This window comes from Saccoglossus kowalevskii, chromosome 7, assembly GCF_978046115.1.
Source record: "Saccoglossus kowalevskii chromosome 7, keSacKowa6.1, whole genome shotgun sequence".
Lineage (NCBI taxonomy): Eukaryota > Metazoa > Hemichordata > Enteropneusta > Harrimaniidae > Saccoglossus > Saccoglossus kowalevskii.
The window spans coordinates 4,850,305-4,866,919 of NC_140647.1; the positions used below are offsets into that span (position 1 = coordinate 4,850,305).

At 34.1% G+C, this 16,615-nt stretch overlaps 1 protein-coding gene across 1 annotated transcript in view; it reads left to right on the top strand.

Moving 5' to 3' along the window:
• LOC100376274 (dynein heavy chain domain-containing protein 1-like) overlaps positions 1–16,615 on the top strand; it is an 85,404-nt gene that overhangs the window by 29,600 nt on the left and 39,189 nt on the right. The window contains exons 33-52 of the mRNA XM_085501596.1: positions 512–660; positions 1,056–1,184; positions 1,974–2,236; positions 3,081–3,326; positions 3,783–3,881; positions 4,283–4,475; positions 5,973–6,163; positions 6,358–6,495; positions 6,827–6,989; positions 7,593–7,864; positions 7,983–8,165; positions 8,351–8,545; positions 9,595–9,871; positions 10,581–10,746; positions 10,976–11,232; positions 12,148–12,304; positions 12,848–13,037; positions 14,838–14,936; positions 15,494–15,695; positions 16,081–16,391. Coding sequence (XP_085357722.1) covers positions 512–660; positions 1,056–1,184; positions 1,974–2,236; positions 3,081–3,326; positions 3,783–3,881; positions 4,283–4,475; positions 5,973–6,163; positions 6,358–6,495; positions 6,827–6,989; positions 7,593–7,864; positions 7,983–8,165; positions 8,351–8,545; positions 9,595–9,871; positions 10,581–10,746; positions 10,976–11,232; positions 12,148–12,304; positions 12,848–13,037; positions 14,838–14,936; positions 15,494–15,695; positions 16,081–16,391 — 3,880 coding nt within the window. The remainder of the gene's footprint in view (positions 1–511; positions 661–1,055; positions 1,185–1,973; positions 2,237–3,080; positions 3,327–3,782; positions 3,882–4,282; positions 4,476–5,972; positions 6,164–6,357; positions 6,496–6,826; positions 6,990–7,592; positions 7,865–7,982; positions 8,166–8,350; positions 8,546–9,594; positions 9,872–10,580; positions 10,747–10,975; positions 11,233–12,147; positions 12,305–12,847; positions 13,038–14,837; positions 14,937–15,493; positions 15,696–16,080; positions 16,392–16,615) is intronic.

The window sequence follows — 16,615 nt, forward strand, 5'->3', positions numbered from 1 at the left end:
TGAAAACATTTGCAAAAGTTATTTGCAGTTTAATATCTGCTTGTAGTATCCAGCCCTAATATTTCGAGGGGTCAGAACTTGAGCTGAATAACTTAGACATAGAATGACAGATTAATATCTGTGTTAGCACTGGCTTGTACAACTTGGCCAAATACTATAAATTTAATAAATACATTATTAGTCATAGTAACTGAATTAACAGTTTATGCAACAACATGTTTAACTCTTGAAGTGGCATAATGCAACTTTTAACACATTTTTGTGCATTTTTCTATAATTTCTATGTTAATTTTGTGCCAGATGTCCATCATTTCTGATTAGCAACAGGTTTTGATCAACATTTTAAAAAATATGGAAACAATGGTGCAGATTAATTTTGTGAAAGGTGTACAAAAATGAACATTGGCATTCAAAGGGTCAACCTTCATACGAAATTCTCCACAGTGGCTAGAAGTTTTTCAAACCCAGCACTAACACGGAATGCAATAAATGTTTTTTTTTTTCTTCACAGAGATTCTTATCATTGTCGTTTTGATCAATATCTAAGTGTCCTACATGACAATTGTCATCATTTCTTGACGTCACACACTAGAGCTAGACTACAAGTATTACTGGGTGGATTACTAAACCAAGGATTACATCTAAGAGATATTATAGATAGTAAGTCACCAGGGATTTCCTTCACTCTACCTTCACATCAAAACCATGTAAACACCAAATTTCTTTCCAACCAAAATTTACTGCCACATTTTAAGGCATTTTTCTATTGTTTCTTTGTTATATTTTAACTAAATGATCTAAATGTTAAAAGTCTTGTTCAAAATTTTTTTTTTAAAAATAGAGAAAATGTTTAATATACAGATATCTTTTGTAAAAGGTGACAATAGTTAACTTTGGAGTTCAAAAGGTTTAACATTATTGATACCAAAGTAAATTATTGTCATCTTTCACAAAGTATAAAGCTGAACCAATTTTTTTTTTCAATTTCTGAAAAACAAATAAATTATCTAAATTTTAATGTATTGTTTAATATGTCTGTTTTATCTATTTTACAGATTTGCTTCTGTGTGAGAGTCCCAGTGATAAATGCTTTGAGTGGTTGAAAGTACTACGATACCACATGGATATGAAGTCTGTGTTATGTGCACAGCCATTACCACCAGCAGACATGGAAGATGCAACAGGTGAGATAAATATACTATGAGCTTATGTTCACAGATCTGCTCATATCATGGCCTGTATCATCCTCCAGTCAATGACAGGCATAAGTGATTGACTAACACTTTAGATTTTATTACAATATCTTGTTGTTTCTTGTAAATTTTAATCTGTAGCATTTGTCATGATTGCAAGTTCTTACTACAAATAAGAATGATGTAATCATAAGTGACAGTAACATTTCGCAATAATAGTTCAAATGAAAACTATTTTAGATGCCAAATTAAATTATCATCACCTTTCACAAAGTAAAGCTGACATTTTGAATTCCAAATTATTTTGCTGTGACTTTTCAGTGATTTGTTGAAAATTCCAAGCAAGTTTATAGCCTGAACAAAGCCCTTGATAAATTATAACACTGTCATAGTTATGAATACTTCTATCACTATTTTTTGTTTTGTTTACTAATTTGTTTGTCTGAATCAAGCATTTTTATGAATAATTAGTCACATGATGTTATTCTTTGTGATGTCATTTGGAACAACTGCTATTCCATCAAATTGTTTTGAAAGGAAGGATTGAGAAGCTGATTCATGTTTACACAACATCTCAATCAACTGTGTACAAAACACTATGTGTAACTTTGGTTCTTTCACGCGTCATTTCTGTCATTAGTGCTGGTTGAAAAGTCCCTGTTCTAACAGGTACCTAGTAAATATTTCATTCTGATACTACGGTTGCTAACCACATAACCAAGAGTGAGTGACTAAGACTTTTGTGTTATGATTCTGATTTTATGAAAACTTGCATTTCAGATGATTCTACCCCAAGGAGAGCCCCAAGGATGTCCACTGTGGTATCAACTGGTTACATCCTGGGTGAATGTAACCTACATCAGCTAGGTGGGTCATTTCCTTATGATCACGAATACATTGGACCCACTTCTCGTTTGGTTGTGACGCCTTTAACAGATAGATGTCACATGACTTTAACAATGGCGCTGAAGAATCACCAATGTGGAACTATCATGGGCCCGTCTGGTACCGGGAAATCAGAAACAATAAGAGATCTGGCTAAGGTGAGTATGGTATTAGACAGGTATTTTCTTAACGATATAAAATTTCATGTTTACCAAAATTGTGAGATTTTTGTTGTACATCAACACTTAATAAGAAAAATCAATAGTTGGTAGTACTTTACTGTAATGTTTTTTCAGTAAATCAGTTAAAAATGCATTGTTTATTCTGAAAAAAAAACACTTGGGTAAAATCAAATACACTAGAATACAGAGACAAGTGGTAAAAGAAATAAAATGATGTTTTGTGTGGCATCTCTTGATGCATCATATTCTGTTGTGTCCAATCGTATTCTAAAACTTTCCAAAACACCAGATCTAATGCTATTTACCAGTACAGTAGTTTTTGTAACACATTTGTAACAACCTGATATATTACATATGTTTACAGATTACTCTGATACTACTGTTTATATATAAGTACTGGTGTGTAGACCTGTTCTCTTTGGAGAAGCAATAAATAAAGATATTGTAATATCAGTTTTTTGGGTTGAGTCACAAAGAAAAGAATCTTCTGTAAACTCATTCATAGCCATTATGTCACTCGTTTTCAAAAAACATGATTTCTTTGTGATCTACTAGTTTGTGTTCTACTGCTCTTAATGTGAACATTCACATTTTTTTTAACTTTATGATATACAAACGTAATCTCATTCATTGAATTATAAAATTCCAAGAGACATTACAATAAAGACAACACCATACATGTAGTTCCCTGGGCTGTGCTCTCTAGTGTAATTGATGTCATTGACCAACTGCTGATAACTGACTTATATTTAGACCTAATCATATGAAATGTTTGAATGAAAAAAACAACTTTTACTAATTCCTGATAATAATCTTGTAGACAATGGGAAGGCACTGCGTGACGTTTAATTGCAATGAATCCCTGCATGCTAACCTGATGAGTCGACTGCTGACTGGTGCCATACAGGCAGGTAGCTGGTTAGTATGGGATGACATGGACCGTATGCCATATGAAATGATGTCAGTGATAGCTCAGGAGCTAGAGTACCTGAAACAAACATACAGAGTGTTGGAGTCTACAGGGGATAATCAGTATGGAACTAGGGGGACTACCAGACAAGATAAGGTTGGTGTACTTAGGGAGTATGTACATTGATTCTGTCAGTAGTAGGAGTATGCTTCTAATGTACAGGTTTCTATATTTTGAATGCAACTGTCATATTACTATTACAGCAGTGTCAGGCTATAGGACTTTTATTTAATGGATGTGATAGTAGTATTAACTGTATTTGAACTTTGTAATCTAAGGCCAGGAAAAAAATACTTTGTTGAGAATAATCCACAGTGACCTCTCATTTCAATCAAAATTTCAGTGTTTGTGTTGGTTGCACCTACCTTGTGTGCTAAGATATTTCAAACAAATAAATGAATAAAAAATGAGCATCAGTCTCAAACTCCAATGATACTAGAAACAGATTTTTTTCCTGACCGAGAAAGAGCTGAGAAATCGTGATTCTCTCTATACCTGTAGTAGTTCATCAGTAAAGTCAAAATAAATATTTTATTTCTCTTTTCTTTATAGCGAAGAAAAACTAAAAGGAGGAATTCCTTGACTACATTGCATTCCTTACCGACAAGACCAAACTTGGAAAAAGAAAAGACATTCCCTAATTACACAAAGGTCAGTATTATCCAATCCAAATTGAAAATTATATCTCATGTTAATCATACTTTCATTATTTCATATCATCAGAACACCGAAAATGAAAAACAAAATCAGGTCTCTAGATGCTCAGTAGTGCAAAATTTGAAGTTATCTCCCATAATGCATTGCATATATGTGTAGTAACATGCTCAGTAGTGCAAAATTTGAAGTTCTACCCATAAGGCATTGCACATATCTGTAGTAACATGCTCAGTAGTGCAAAATTTGAAGTTATCTCCCATAATGCATTGCACATATGTGTAGTAACATGCTGAGTAGTGCAAAATTTTAATTTAAAGACAAATTTTGGTAAATTTCAGAAATCGGTAAAAATCAAATAATATTTAACCATTATGCTTTCTGATTTGTTCATCTAGGGCCCAGTGACTAATTATTTTGAGGAAACATTTGGTGGTGAGGAGGATGCCGATGATGAATGGGAAGATTATCAAGACATTTCCGTGGTGAGGCAAAGGCGCTACTCAATCAGTAAAGCTGTACATCTTGAACGAGAGGACTACTATGAAGAGATCAGCCCTATACCCTTATTTGGTGACATGCATGGGCCAGGTACAAATTACAGTTTTCTACCATTGGAGTGAATAATAACATTGTGTGTTTTGAATTCCAAAAATAAGTGTGTTTTTATAAGGTGTTTTTTGTGTGTGTTTGTGATTTTTAAAATGTTTGTGCTACTGAAGTAATACATACCATCATTATTCATACATATATATATATATATATACAGATAACTACAGTGTTTCATTCATGTTATAATATAATTTAACTGTTTTACTCTCAAAAGAGAGTCTTTGGTAGTACCGGTACATTAGACATATTCAGGAAATAATTTGTGATTAGCTGATCATGCTTAAAAAAAATCAACTCTCAATCATTGTTGTCATCACTTCTACATCTACATTCATATCGCAAATCTCTAGTAGATATGTATATTAATTAGCTCATTTGCATAATTTGAATCACGATCCCCATAATTTACATTACTATATTACCTATTTGTAATTCTATTTTTATAGTTTTTTTTATCAGTCAGTCAGCCATTTGGCAGTTGGAACAAAATCTCAAGCAAATTATTCACAAAACAATTTTTTTTAATGTAATAAAGAGTAATTGTTTGAAATCCATTCCTTTATCATCATTACTGTATGCATTCTGACAGAATGATTTTGAGTAAATAGTTTTTACATTTCTTTTTATTTGTTTATTTAATCAGATTTTTATTTCCTTGATTGTTTTTTTTTCTTCATATTTTCCATCTATACCCAGCTTTATACAGAGGTTTGTACTGTGACTTTTTGTTTTAATCCTGATCCTGATTATTTTCAATCCCGTAGACAATATAGCTTTTCCATCTAGCTTATTTGATTTTATCACAGTTTGCATCACATGCAATCGAATCATTTAATTATTGATTCCTACATGCTTTGTATTTCATTCCAAGAATTCCATTCACTAACAGTAGCAATATGCTTATACAAAAAGACTGTTGTTTGTGGTTATTGATGGAAGCTCTTCTAGCTTCACTACATCTGATCATTGCACTGTGAACTAAGACTTCCCTCAGTAATCATTTCACAGTCTGTGATGTTATTAGAATAGAAACCTCAGAGTGGTTTGTATCAGTGTCAAACAAAATAATGGTTTGATGGAACCATTCTTTTTATTTTGGCAATTCTAACTTCATCAAAGGTGTTGTTATTTTTCTGCTTTGTACACATTGTGTATTGGAATCATCTATTATTGAAATGCAGAAAATAATCACTTCTACGAATCAGAGGGTATTGTACAGTCACTTGACAAAAACCTCATGCATGCCAATAGAAGATGCTATATTTTAGAGGTAAGTATTAATCAACCATATTGACACGTGTACAAACTACTCTGAGGGATAAAAAAAAATGTAATTTATGACATGCTAACAATTGTGTGCGAATGATAATAGTGGTATCTTAAGGTCCTAATATGCTGTAAATACTAACACAGTGTTGGTGATGGTGGTTTTATTAATTAATAATGTGCTTAACTGTCCAAAATGTCACTACGCAGCACGGTATATGAGGACCAAAAATAAAACCGATGCCAGCTTTGCTCATTTGTCAAAGTGGTCCTATACACCGACTTCTCTGGGGAATTTATTATTCAATGGTAATCTTCTGACGGCCGGTGGTAACTTTGGAAGTTTCATGACATTAAACAGCGATGACAGGAAATGTCAGGATATTCCTTTTAGTCTGAGGGTGAGTATGGATGTGTGTGTAGGGGTCATTGCCAGAATCAAAATCAAATAGTGTCTTTGAGAAAGTGTGTTTTATTCATTGATTGTTTTTATTTATTTATTATATGTTTTTATTTATTTATTTTATTTATTGTGTTCAATGTCTGCTAGTATTCCCTATTATAAAACAGATTTGCACATTGTTCTATCTTATAGTTGGTGATGAGACCTGTTGCCATGGTGAAACCAGATAGATTACGTATCCTGGAAGCCATTTTATGCTATAAAGGTTTCGGTGGTTTCAAAGAACTGGCTTGTAAACTGAATATTTTTTATGATATAATTGAAAAACAGGTGAGTTTGATGATTTGTTGTCATGTAGAATTTAATTGTTAGTACCAGGGAAACTCCAAAAGTTTTCAGAATTCTTTAAACAATTTTCAGGTTTTTAGAATACATGAGATATTACAAAAAGTTTCATATTTTTAAATGTCAAAACCACTGAAGGCATGAATAATTGGGACAAGATCATTTGTGAGTGATATTTTGGTTTATAGTTTGTCAGCCTTGAAATAAAAAAATTTGTACCTTGTTGGAATTTTGGAAGCCAATAGATTTTGAAAATTCCACCTATTACCGAGGTATTTTACACTGTTTGACAGTTAATTTTTTTCTTGTCATGTAGTTACCGGATGATTCTAGTCGAACAATTGGTCCAGGATTACGCGCAATGAAAATTTCTATCCAGATAGCTACAGTTAAACTTTTTGGCAGAAGACAGCTTCATCAGCTGGGAAGTGGGAAGAGCACAAGCAGTGCAGCGCCCTCAGTGTCAGAGATACAAGAAGGTAATGTATATTCTTGTTAATGCCCATGAATACTGTATTTGTATTTTTTCAATAAAGAAAAAAATGTGAGCAAAAACAAGTACATGTGCTCTTTTTTATCATATGTTCTCTTGTGGTATTTGTAGTTTAAAACACTAATGGAGATGGTGTTGCATTTATTGGGCATATTTTAAGACTGCAAGTCGCATGATTTGTCAATTTTGAATGTAACTAGTAACACCACTACTGTATTATTATTAAATTAATATAGGCTTTATTTTATGTGGTATGTTTATACTTATCTCCCCTATAGAATATGTACAGGATTTAATGGTGGATGGTCAAGTTTTCTGTTTATGGGTTGTTCATAGCTGGTAATCTTGAAAGTTAATCATAGACTGGCTACAATAAAAGTTTAGGATAATTATAACAGGCTATACATAAATGTACCCTTTTTGACCAAGATCACACATGGTTTTAGAGCAAATGTGGTTATTTGAAACTTTATGTGGTACATGCCCACCTGTCAGTACCGCATGTGAGAGAGCTACTGTATTTTAAAAGAATTCCTCAAATCCCAAAAAAATGACAGTATGATTTATTTATTTATTCAAATTTTCACAGAAAATGACATTTTTGATGGCACTGACATCTCAGAATTTGATGATGACAGTATTCGTGAGGAGGCAGCGCTCTTATTTGGAGTACAGAAAACATTATTGTCTAGACTGCATTGCGTAGAGGCCCTACAGGTTGTGAAACAAGCAATACGTACAGTGTTCCCACACAGTAGTCGTCCAGCCTCAGCTCAAGAACATGACCCAGCATTAGTGAGTGCTATCCAAGAACAATTAGTTACAGATCAGCTGCAGGCCACCCCACAGCATGTGTCAAAGGTAAGTACAGTATGCTAAATGTGTATGGTTTACTTAAATTGTAGTCATACTTGAAGTTATCCAACTGAATATAAATGTTTGCAATCTCAGTAAACACATTACATTGCTTAATTTCCAGATTCTACAATTGTATGAAAGTTTACAACAGAAGTCGGGGGTTGTTTTAGTTGGTGCGTCAGGTAGTGGCAAGACTACAAGCTACAAGACACTGGGAAAAGTTTTGAACACGTTGCATTTACATCCGCCATCAAAAGAGGACACAATGCAGCCAACTGCTCCAATCAGAGGTCTCAGAATTAAGGTAAGAAGATATATTGAATTTTATATAATGGTGACTGCATAATTGACACATAATATAACAAATTGATCAGGGTGAAGTCAACAATTGCAATAACTATTATGTACTTGAAGTTGGCAACACTGATCAATGATACACTACTGAATAATTGTACACTATAATTTTATAAATATTGATTTTCTTTTCAGCCATCAGATGGTTCTGAAACTCAGCGTAGTAGTTCCTCAGCTTCAGTCGTGATGGACAAAGTACGTCACACGGCTAGACTTGTCTCTGCCATATCTTTACACTGGCACGACGCTATTGGTCAGAACTCAGATCAGATAATCTACCCCAGGGTTGATATGTCTACAGTGTATCCAGGTGTACTCACCATGGATGAGGTAAAGTAGATTTGTTACTAATACAGTCAAACCCGTGTATAGTGACCAGTCAATAGTCAAACCTTTGTATAGTGACCAAAGGTCAAACCTGTGTATAGTGACCAGTCAAAGGTCAAACCTGTGCATAGTGACCAGTCAAAGGTCAAACCTGTGTATAGTGACCAGTCAAAGGTCAAACCTGTGCATAGTGACCAGTCAAAGGTCAAACCTGTGTATAGTGACCAGTCAAAGGTCAAACCTGTGTATAGTGACCAGTCAAAGGTCAAACATGTGTATAGTGACCAGTCAAAGGTCAAACCTGTGTATAGTGACCAGTCAAAGGTCAAACCTGTGTATAGTGACCAGTCAAAGGTCAAACCTGTGTATAGTGACCAGTCAAAGGTCAAGCCTGTGTATAGTGACCAGTCAAAGGTCAAACCTGTGTATAGTGACCAGTCAAAGGTCAAACCTGTGTATAGTGACCAGTCAAAGGTCAAACCTGTGTATAGTGACCAGTCATACGGAATTTATTAAAAATTATCTTTATAGACAGGCGGAGGTTGAACTGTTTTTCATGGATCACCAACAATATTTGAGATAATATTTGTTCAGAAAAAGAGATGGTACTGTTGCAACAAAAACACAATAATTTGAGTTTTATTATTTTGGTCTCTAAACAAAGGTGAATCTGCAAAAATATTGCTTAGAGAGTCGTCACTACAGGTCTTTATACATAGGTTGCTCATATGTTATTCCTTAGGACTGCCCAAAAGTGTTCACTAAAAGGAGGTGGTCACTAACAAAGATTTGACTAATAACTTAAATCAAGTTCAATGGTTGTAGCTTGATAATAACATAGAAATATTGACACATTCAGCATCAGAGTAAAGTGCAGTGCAGGTCAGCCCCCAAAAAAATTTTTGTTTTTTTGTTTTACTTTAATGACCCCACATTTCTTTCTTTTTTTATCAAGTATCCAAATATTGGCATGTACTCAGATTATGGAAATATGTAAAAAATGACTTTTAATTTAAATATTCAACATCAAGAAATACACATTTCTTTTTCAGCTGTTTGGTTGCAATACTAGGAATGGTGCTTGGCAAGAAGGAATTGTACCCAAACTACTGCATGAAGCAAATGCACAGACAGTGGCAGCTGCTGCAGTAATAGAGCAACATAGTGAAAAACCATCTGCCCAACAGTTAGCAAAACTACCCAGTATTGTAAAGAAATGGATTGTGTTAGATGGTAATATGTCATCGCAGTGGGTAGATAACATGAACACTTTATTGGATGAACACAAGAAGTTGTGTCTGAATAACGGAGAGCAAGTCAACATTATGGGTAGGTGGTGATTATACTGATGTTACCAATCATTCTGTCTTTGGTTCTATTTTGCCTAAATGCTGCTAGAAACATATTTGTTTTTGACCATATGCCATTACATACTGGTTTAATATAGATAATTGTATGTTTTGGAGTGGGTTTACAATTATAAAGCATTCTACTGTGGGTAGAATTTTGTCAACCTTGGATTACTGAGTATTTTTATTTTTTTTTAAACCTTTTGTTATATACCCCATGATCTGATAATGTGTAGTTTTACTAACTGTAGATGATTCACTCGAACAATTTGATTCAATATGTCAAACAGAACAAGCTGAAGACATTAAATATGTTAAAATAATGTTGTTTTAGCTAAAATATATAATCATTAAAAGTAGAAATCCTGCCCTTGCATTCACACCCATTTCATGTTGCAAATAGTGAAAGATACATACCTACAATAAACTGAATATAAAGGACAAACAAACCTCCCTGCTCAGTGAGACTGAGTATCTAGCTTAATTTAACAACCCTGTTTAAAAATATATTCTGCAGTTAATTACTCATCACCATCCACAGTCTCAACATTTGATAGTGTATATATTGGTACTAGTCAGAAGCTTCAAGTGGGAATTAAACTTTAACAGTTGCAGCAATATTTACAAATACTAGTTACATAGGCACTTAGTAGAATGTATTTAATTTTTTTGGTACATTTATTTTTCAGATTCCACCTCCATGGTGTTTGAGACATGTAGCATTACAAATTCCTCTCCCTCCTTGCTGGGTAGAAGTGCCATAGTATACTGTGGGAGTGATGTTGTACACTGGAAGATGTTATTTGAATCATGGTTACAGACTGCCAAAAATAAATGGGAATTGTTCAATGTCAGGTAAAGTTGAACTTTCACCTTTACCCTGTGTCTCAGTTGTGATGTACTCAAAATATAAGGTTGCCATCTTAGATTTGTTTTGTTTTTCTATTACTTGTTTCTATTACTTGTTGTAATATGATGTTCTTTGGGATTATTATTTAAAATGTATCTAAGTTAAACTCATGAGATGTTATTTGCTGCTGTTAATTGAACATTATAACATAATTATTGATTCATTAACTTGCAGTTTGAAAGTGTTGTCATCTTTAGTGGATGACACATTTGGTGCTACTATCAAGTTCCTGACCTCAGAATGCGCCTCCACTCTGACAGCAGACACAACCACTTCCCTGAATCAGAACAATGGCACAACAACTGGTATCCAGGAAGTGACATCATTTCTCAACATTTTATCATCTTTATTTGATAAGCATCTCCTGAGAGAAGATGAAGATGAAGGCAATGAGAGTGATGTAATGAAAAATGCCTCGTCTGCTCCATTAGGTAATGACCCAAATCCTGTTTTTGGTTAAAAAAAAATGTGTTTGATATCTGAAAACTATCAGTTAGGGAAACTGTCAGAAAAGAACCTGAATTGGTTTCTCTAAATCTTGTTTTATCTATTTTGAAAAATATCTTTCCTTTAAAGTATAGGAGTTGGCACATGTATTACGTGATAGTTTATTGCATTGCCTGTAATGAAATGAAAAGAGTAGAATAAATTCTGTGTATGTGGTTATTGCTGTAGTTGTAGAAAATAATGTTGTTTACTCAAAAAGTTCTAATCTGATTGTTGTCATTCTTTGATACTATACTCATCTGTTTACAACATCACCTACAAATGTAAGTTTAAATATCTTGAAGATATTGCTGAAACTGTAGTTTAAAAATCTGTTAGTTAGATCTATTCAGGAATGACAATTTGATCTAAGAATCCTGGTTTGATTTTCTAGGTAGGCCCTCACATGTGATTGCTGTAATTCTACATAGTACAAATAAAGAATGTGTTTTTAGCCAACACACAAAGATTTCAAAAGTACAGTCTTTCAATAAAAATCCTTGTACATTGAAAAAACAATTATTAGTTGCTTTGTAAATCAACCTACTAGACTACATATAAAATAAAAACTTAATATCGTATCATAAAATGTTTTTCTGAGGTGGCAAGGCTAACAGTTTTTCTGCATGAATTTTAGCTTCTCTTGACTTAAAGTTGACTAACTTACGCTGTTCCCTGTAAGTTTAATTTATGTAGTACTGATAACAAGAATAACAGTATAATTATATTTATTTTCAAAATGACTAGACTGATTTGATAATTCTCATTATACATCTTAAACAGCAGGGCTATATCACCAGTTAGGCTGCTTGTTATGCTACTGAATGAATACAATTAATTTTAAATATAATCATCAACAGATAAATTAGAGACTCATAGTCGTCCAGTCACTGGTTCTACATTAAGTCGACAAAGTTCCAGTCTTGAAGATACCATGGCACCTAATCATATCCAACGGATTGTTGGCATGTTTACATTTGCATATATTTGGGGATTTGGTGGAAAGCTACACGAGAGGTGAACTTTTATTTCTTGCAATATAATTTGAGAAATTTAAAAAAAAAAATCTAGACTCGTATAATGTTTCTGGTCCTGCACGTTTTTTTTCTTTTAAAACACTGCTGTTATTTTTGCCATAGAGAACCTACTTTTATTGAGTTGAAATGCAATTTATTTTTATTTTTCCATTGTCTTTTTTTTTAGTTGACATTAAAGCTTGCAAAGTACTCTGACTCCTCACTAAGTCGCAATATCAACCATGACTATTAAAAATAGCTAACGATTTGTTGCATCATGTATTTAATTTGCTATCTTTGTAACACAGCTGTGTTCAAACTATGTCATTGTCAACTGCTCAAGTTGTCAACTCACAACTTTTCAAGTTTCTTGGCTGGTACTGGTTTGATAAAGCCTTATAAAACTCATTGCAATGTGAACAATCCATCATTCTGATCGCTAGTTTCTAACTGAGCAGCATGACGAAGTGTACGTTATCCAGTCTGTCTGTCCTTGTTAAGTTGCTGTAACTTTAAATATCTTTTTGTATTCCCCACCAAACAGGTACATTGAAGAATTTGATAGTTTTACTCGACATACACTTCATCGTGCAAGACACGATATACGTTTACCAAACCATGGTCTTGTATTTGATTATGCTGTAGAAGTTAATACTGGTATGATGATAACATGGAGAGAATTTAGTCAAGATGGTGTCAAGACTTTACCAACCGGCTACACCATTGTCCCAGAGGTTTGTTTTTTACTATACCCTGCAAAGTTTGATTTTTACTTACCGTAATAATATGTACAGTAACTGCCCATCATTTGTTTATTTGTTTGCATGCCAACTGTCAGATTTTTCTAGCAGGCAGCACATGCAATATAAATAACAAGCAGAAATCACGCCAGTGTGCGGTTCAGAATTAATACGCTTTATTAAGCTAGTAGTGAGTTCTATACACAATGGGATGATACTAAGGGAAATGTTACTAGTTACATTAATACATGTCACAATCCATAAAACGGCATACAATTATAAGACAAACTAGACTACACGCTCATCAAAATTACATTAATGCGTGAAGCATACACGTTATAAATACAAGCAGTAAATTAAGAACTAGCATTACAAGTTGATAATACAACCGGTTAGACCTCATGAACACGCCACAACCAGTTCAGACTGTCCTAATGCCCGGTAAGTTCAAACGTTCACTTGCTCGACACTTGCTTCACTCCACACAATCCAGAATTCCACTTCACAGCCTTCCACTCAGACTGCGCTCCATGCTTCATGCGTCACAACGGCTCACCACTCACAGGTCATCTGGAAAAGGGAGAAGTACATTCCATAATACCTGCAGTTTTAAACACAACTAAAAAAACGTAATATGGATGTATTTAATCGGGCTACCGTACCCGGCACAGTTGAATGAACTACTAGGAAATGATTAAAGTGAAATCTCAACTTACAGTTTCTATGTGTTGGCGTCTTGTCCATCTCCCTCACCAAAAGGTGGAATCTCCAAGTCCCGGGAATATCCCCAAGCTGCAAAACCAATTTGGCAGACCTCTACTCATATACTTGGCTGACCGAATACAGCGAAGTTACCACTGACTCCCACCAACTCAAAGCCTGAACGCCTTGCCAGTTGATAGTAAAATTACGAGTCGCCACGAGTAGAATTGCCGGAGATGCTCACTCCTGAACAACTGATGGACAACTAACCACATCACACTGCAGAATTACCAAGCACACAAAAGCAGTTCTATTCATCACTCCAGCCTACTCTAGTAAACTTCCATACACCCACCTGTAAGTGCATACCACTAACTTCCAATACACACTCGCATACCAGCACACTGCAAATCAAACTATGACCTGATTCATGTACACCTGTACACTAGTTACTAAGCAACAGACCAAGCACTATTTCATATATTATATGATGAGTTTATTCAATTAAGTTTCTTTACAATACTATAACCTACAAACACAAATAACTAGACAATAACAAATAACATCCAAAATAGTGACAATTTTGTCACACCAACAACAGTCAATACTTGGTAATAACAGCAGTTTATTACATCAAATACCAAGGTTAGATCACGAAGAAACAAGAAAAGCAACACTTCTCTAAAATAACAGATTTAAGATAACATTTAAAGAGTACCGGTAAAGACTTTGCATGATAATAAATCACATTCCATACTTGAACTAAAAACTAACTATTTTATTTAACAAATTTGTTTCTCAACATATGGGCAGTATGTATAAAAGTTCATGGCCCATGTAAACTAAAATAATATGAAACCTTGCTGCCTAATGCATGTAGGTCCACTTTGAGTGAACAAAATGTATAATTCCTTTCATATCCTTTAGATATAACACTTAAGATGCTTGTAATATCAAAAGTATTAGTAATCTACTTGTAGCTTTAACTGTGCTAATCTTTCTTGCATTTACAATGTCATTGTATAGGACTGATTTATTTGTTTCTATAATGTTTCAAGCCTAACTAATGTCGCTGTGTTATGTGTATTTCAGGTTGAAAGATACGCCTATCTAATAGATCTATTGTTGGGCAGTAACCATCCAGTTATGTTGACAGGTCCACCTGGTGTTGGCAAGACATCACTTATTCAGGTCAGTCTTAAATTTGTTGATGGCCATTCAACCTACCGGGGTACATATTCATATTCTTTTGTTATAAAGATGTTACATAATTTAGACACAAGTCACCAACTTCAGACTTTTTCACCCAGCGCCAAGTAATTTTTGGAGAAAAACTGTCTGATAATAAAAAAAAAAAAAACGCTTTTTGGAACTTTTCCATAGGAATTCATGTTAAAACATTTCATAAAAAATATAAGTATTTGTTAGAATATCCCCAAATTCGGCATAACCATGAGTACTAATCTTACAACTACATATGATTTTTTTCACTGTATATACTGAAGCGTTATATGACAAAACGTTTTTACCACATAAATAGTAAATACCCCAGTAATTCAAAAATCACCATTTTCATAGAACTCATTTTTGTGTGAAAAAGTATTTAGTTGACCATCCTTTTTTCATCTAGATTTTGTGAGCAACTAATGATATAAAGCCGTATGTTAAGTCAATTATATTGCGCTGTGATTTCAACTTTGCAATATTCATCAATATTATTAACCCATCATTCTCCTATGTTCTCCCAGAATATGGTTCCCAACAAACATTACTTTACCAGAATGGTTTTATCAACCGGTATGGACTCTCCCATGATGCAACAAATGATTGAGAAACAGCTGGATCGAGTCCGGCAGAGAATGCCTGTTGCAGCAACCGATCAACGAAAGAACAAAGCATCCCATTTGTTTTTCTTAGATGACTTGAATGCTACAAGTTCTTCTGACACAGGTAATTCACATACATATTTGCAATGATGTCTGATTGGATGAGATTGATCAATTTAAAAATCAAGATTTCCAGTTGAAAAAATATTTACGTATAATTCAGTAAATTATGTCAAAGCTATAATTTTGTGAAATGGAAATGTGTCTAAACTGAACACCAGGTAGATGGTCCCTACTTCATGTTGCATGTTTAAAAGATCTAGGTATAAACAGAATGTTTTTCTAAACCAACACACGTCTCTTTGGTTACTGAGTTTTCCATGCATCTCTTCCAGCTTGATTAGTTTTGATGGATTTTAATTTAAATCTATTGTATATCTGCACTTGTGGTAAATACATTACAATAATTTTCTAATACATGTGATTTCTTCTCCGGTTTTTCACCACAGGCTCCATACCCTGCTTGGAATTGCTGCGACAGATGTTGAGTCAGTGTGGAGTGTACGACAGACATCGCTTCTATCTAAAACCAATTGATGATGCCAAATTCCTGGCATCCAGTGTGTCACCTGGAGTATCGGGCATAGGTACTGAGACTGCTCATCAGATTATTGACCCACGACTGGCTAGACTATTCACTGTCTTTACCCTGTTCCCCTTAACCAGTCAAGCCATGCATCAGGTATATGGTAAGCCGCTACAGAACTGGTTGGAAGAGTTCCCAGCTTACAGTATTTCACATCACTATGAACTGGCTCATGTAAGTAATGTACATGAGTTAATATGAAATTAAAAAGTCATCCTACTTCAAGCCCTGATGTAGAATGGTCGTGTTGTGTCACTTGTCAACCATGTTGAATGCATCATTTAGAAAGTATATGTTACATCTGAAATAAACAAATATCATACCGTAGTTTTAATTTGATGTAGCTAATTCAGTTCATTCTTATAAATTTACTTAATTGTTGGTTCTTCAGGTAGTTC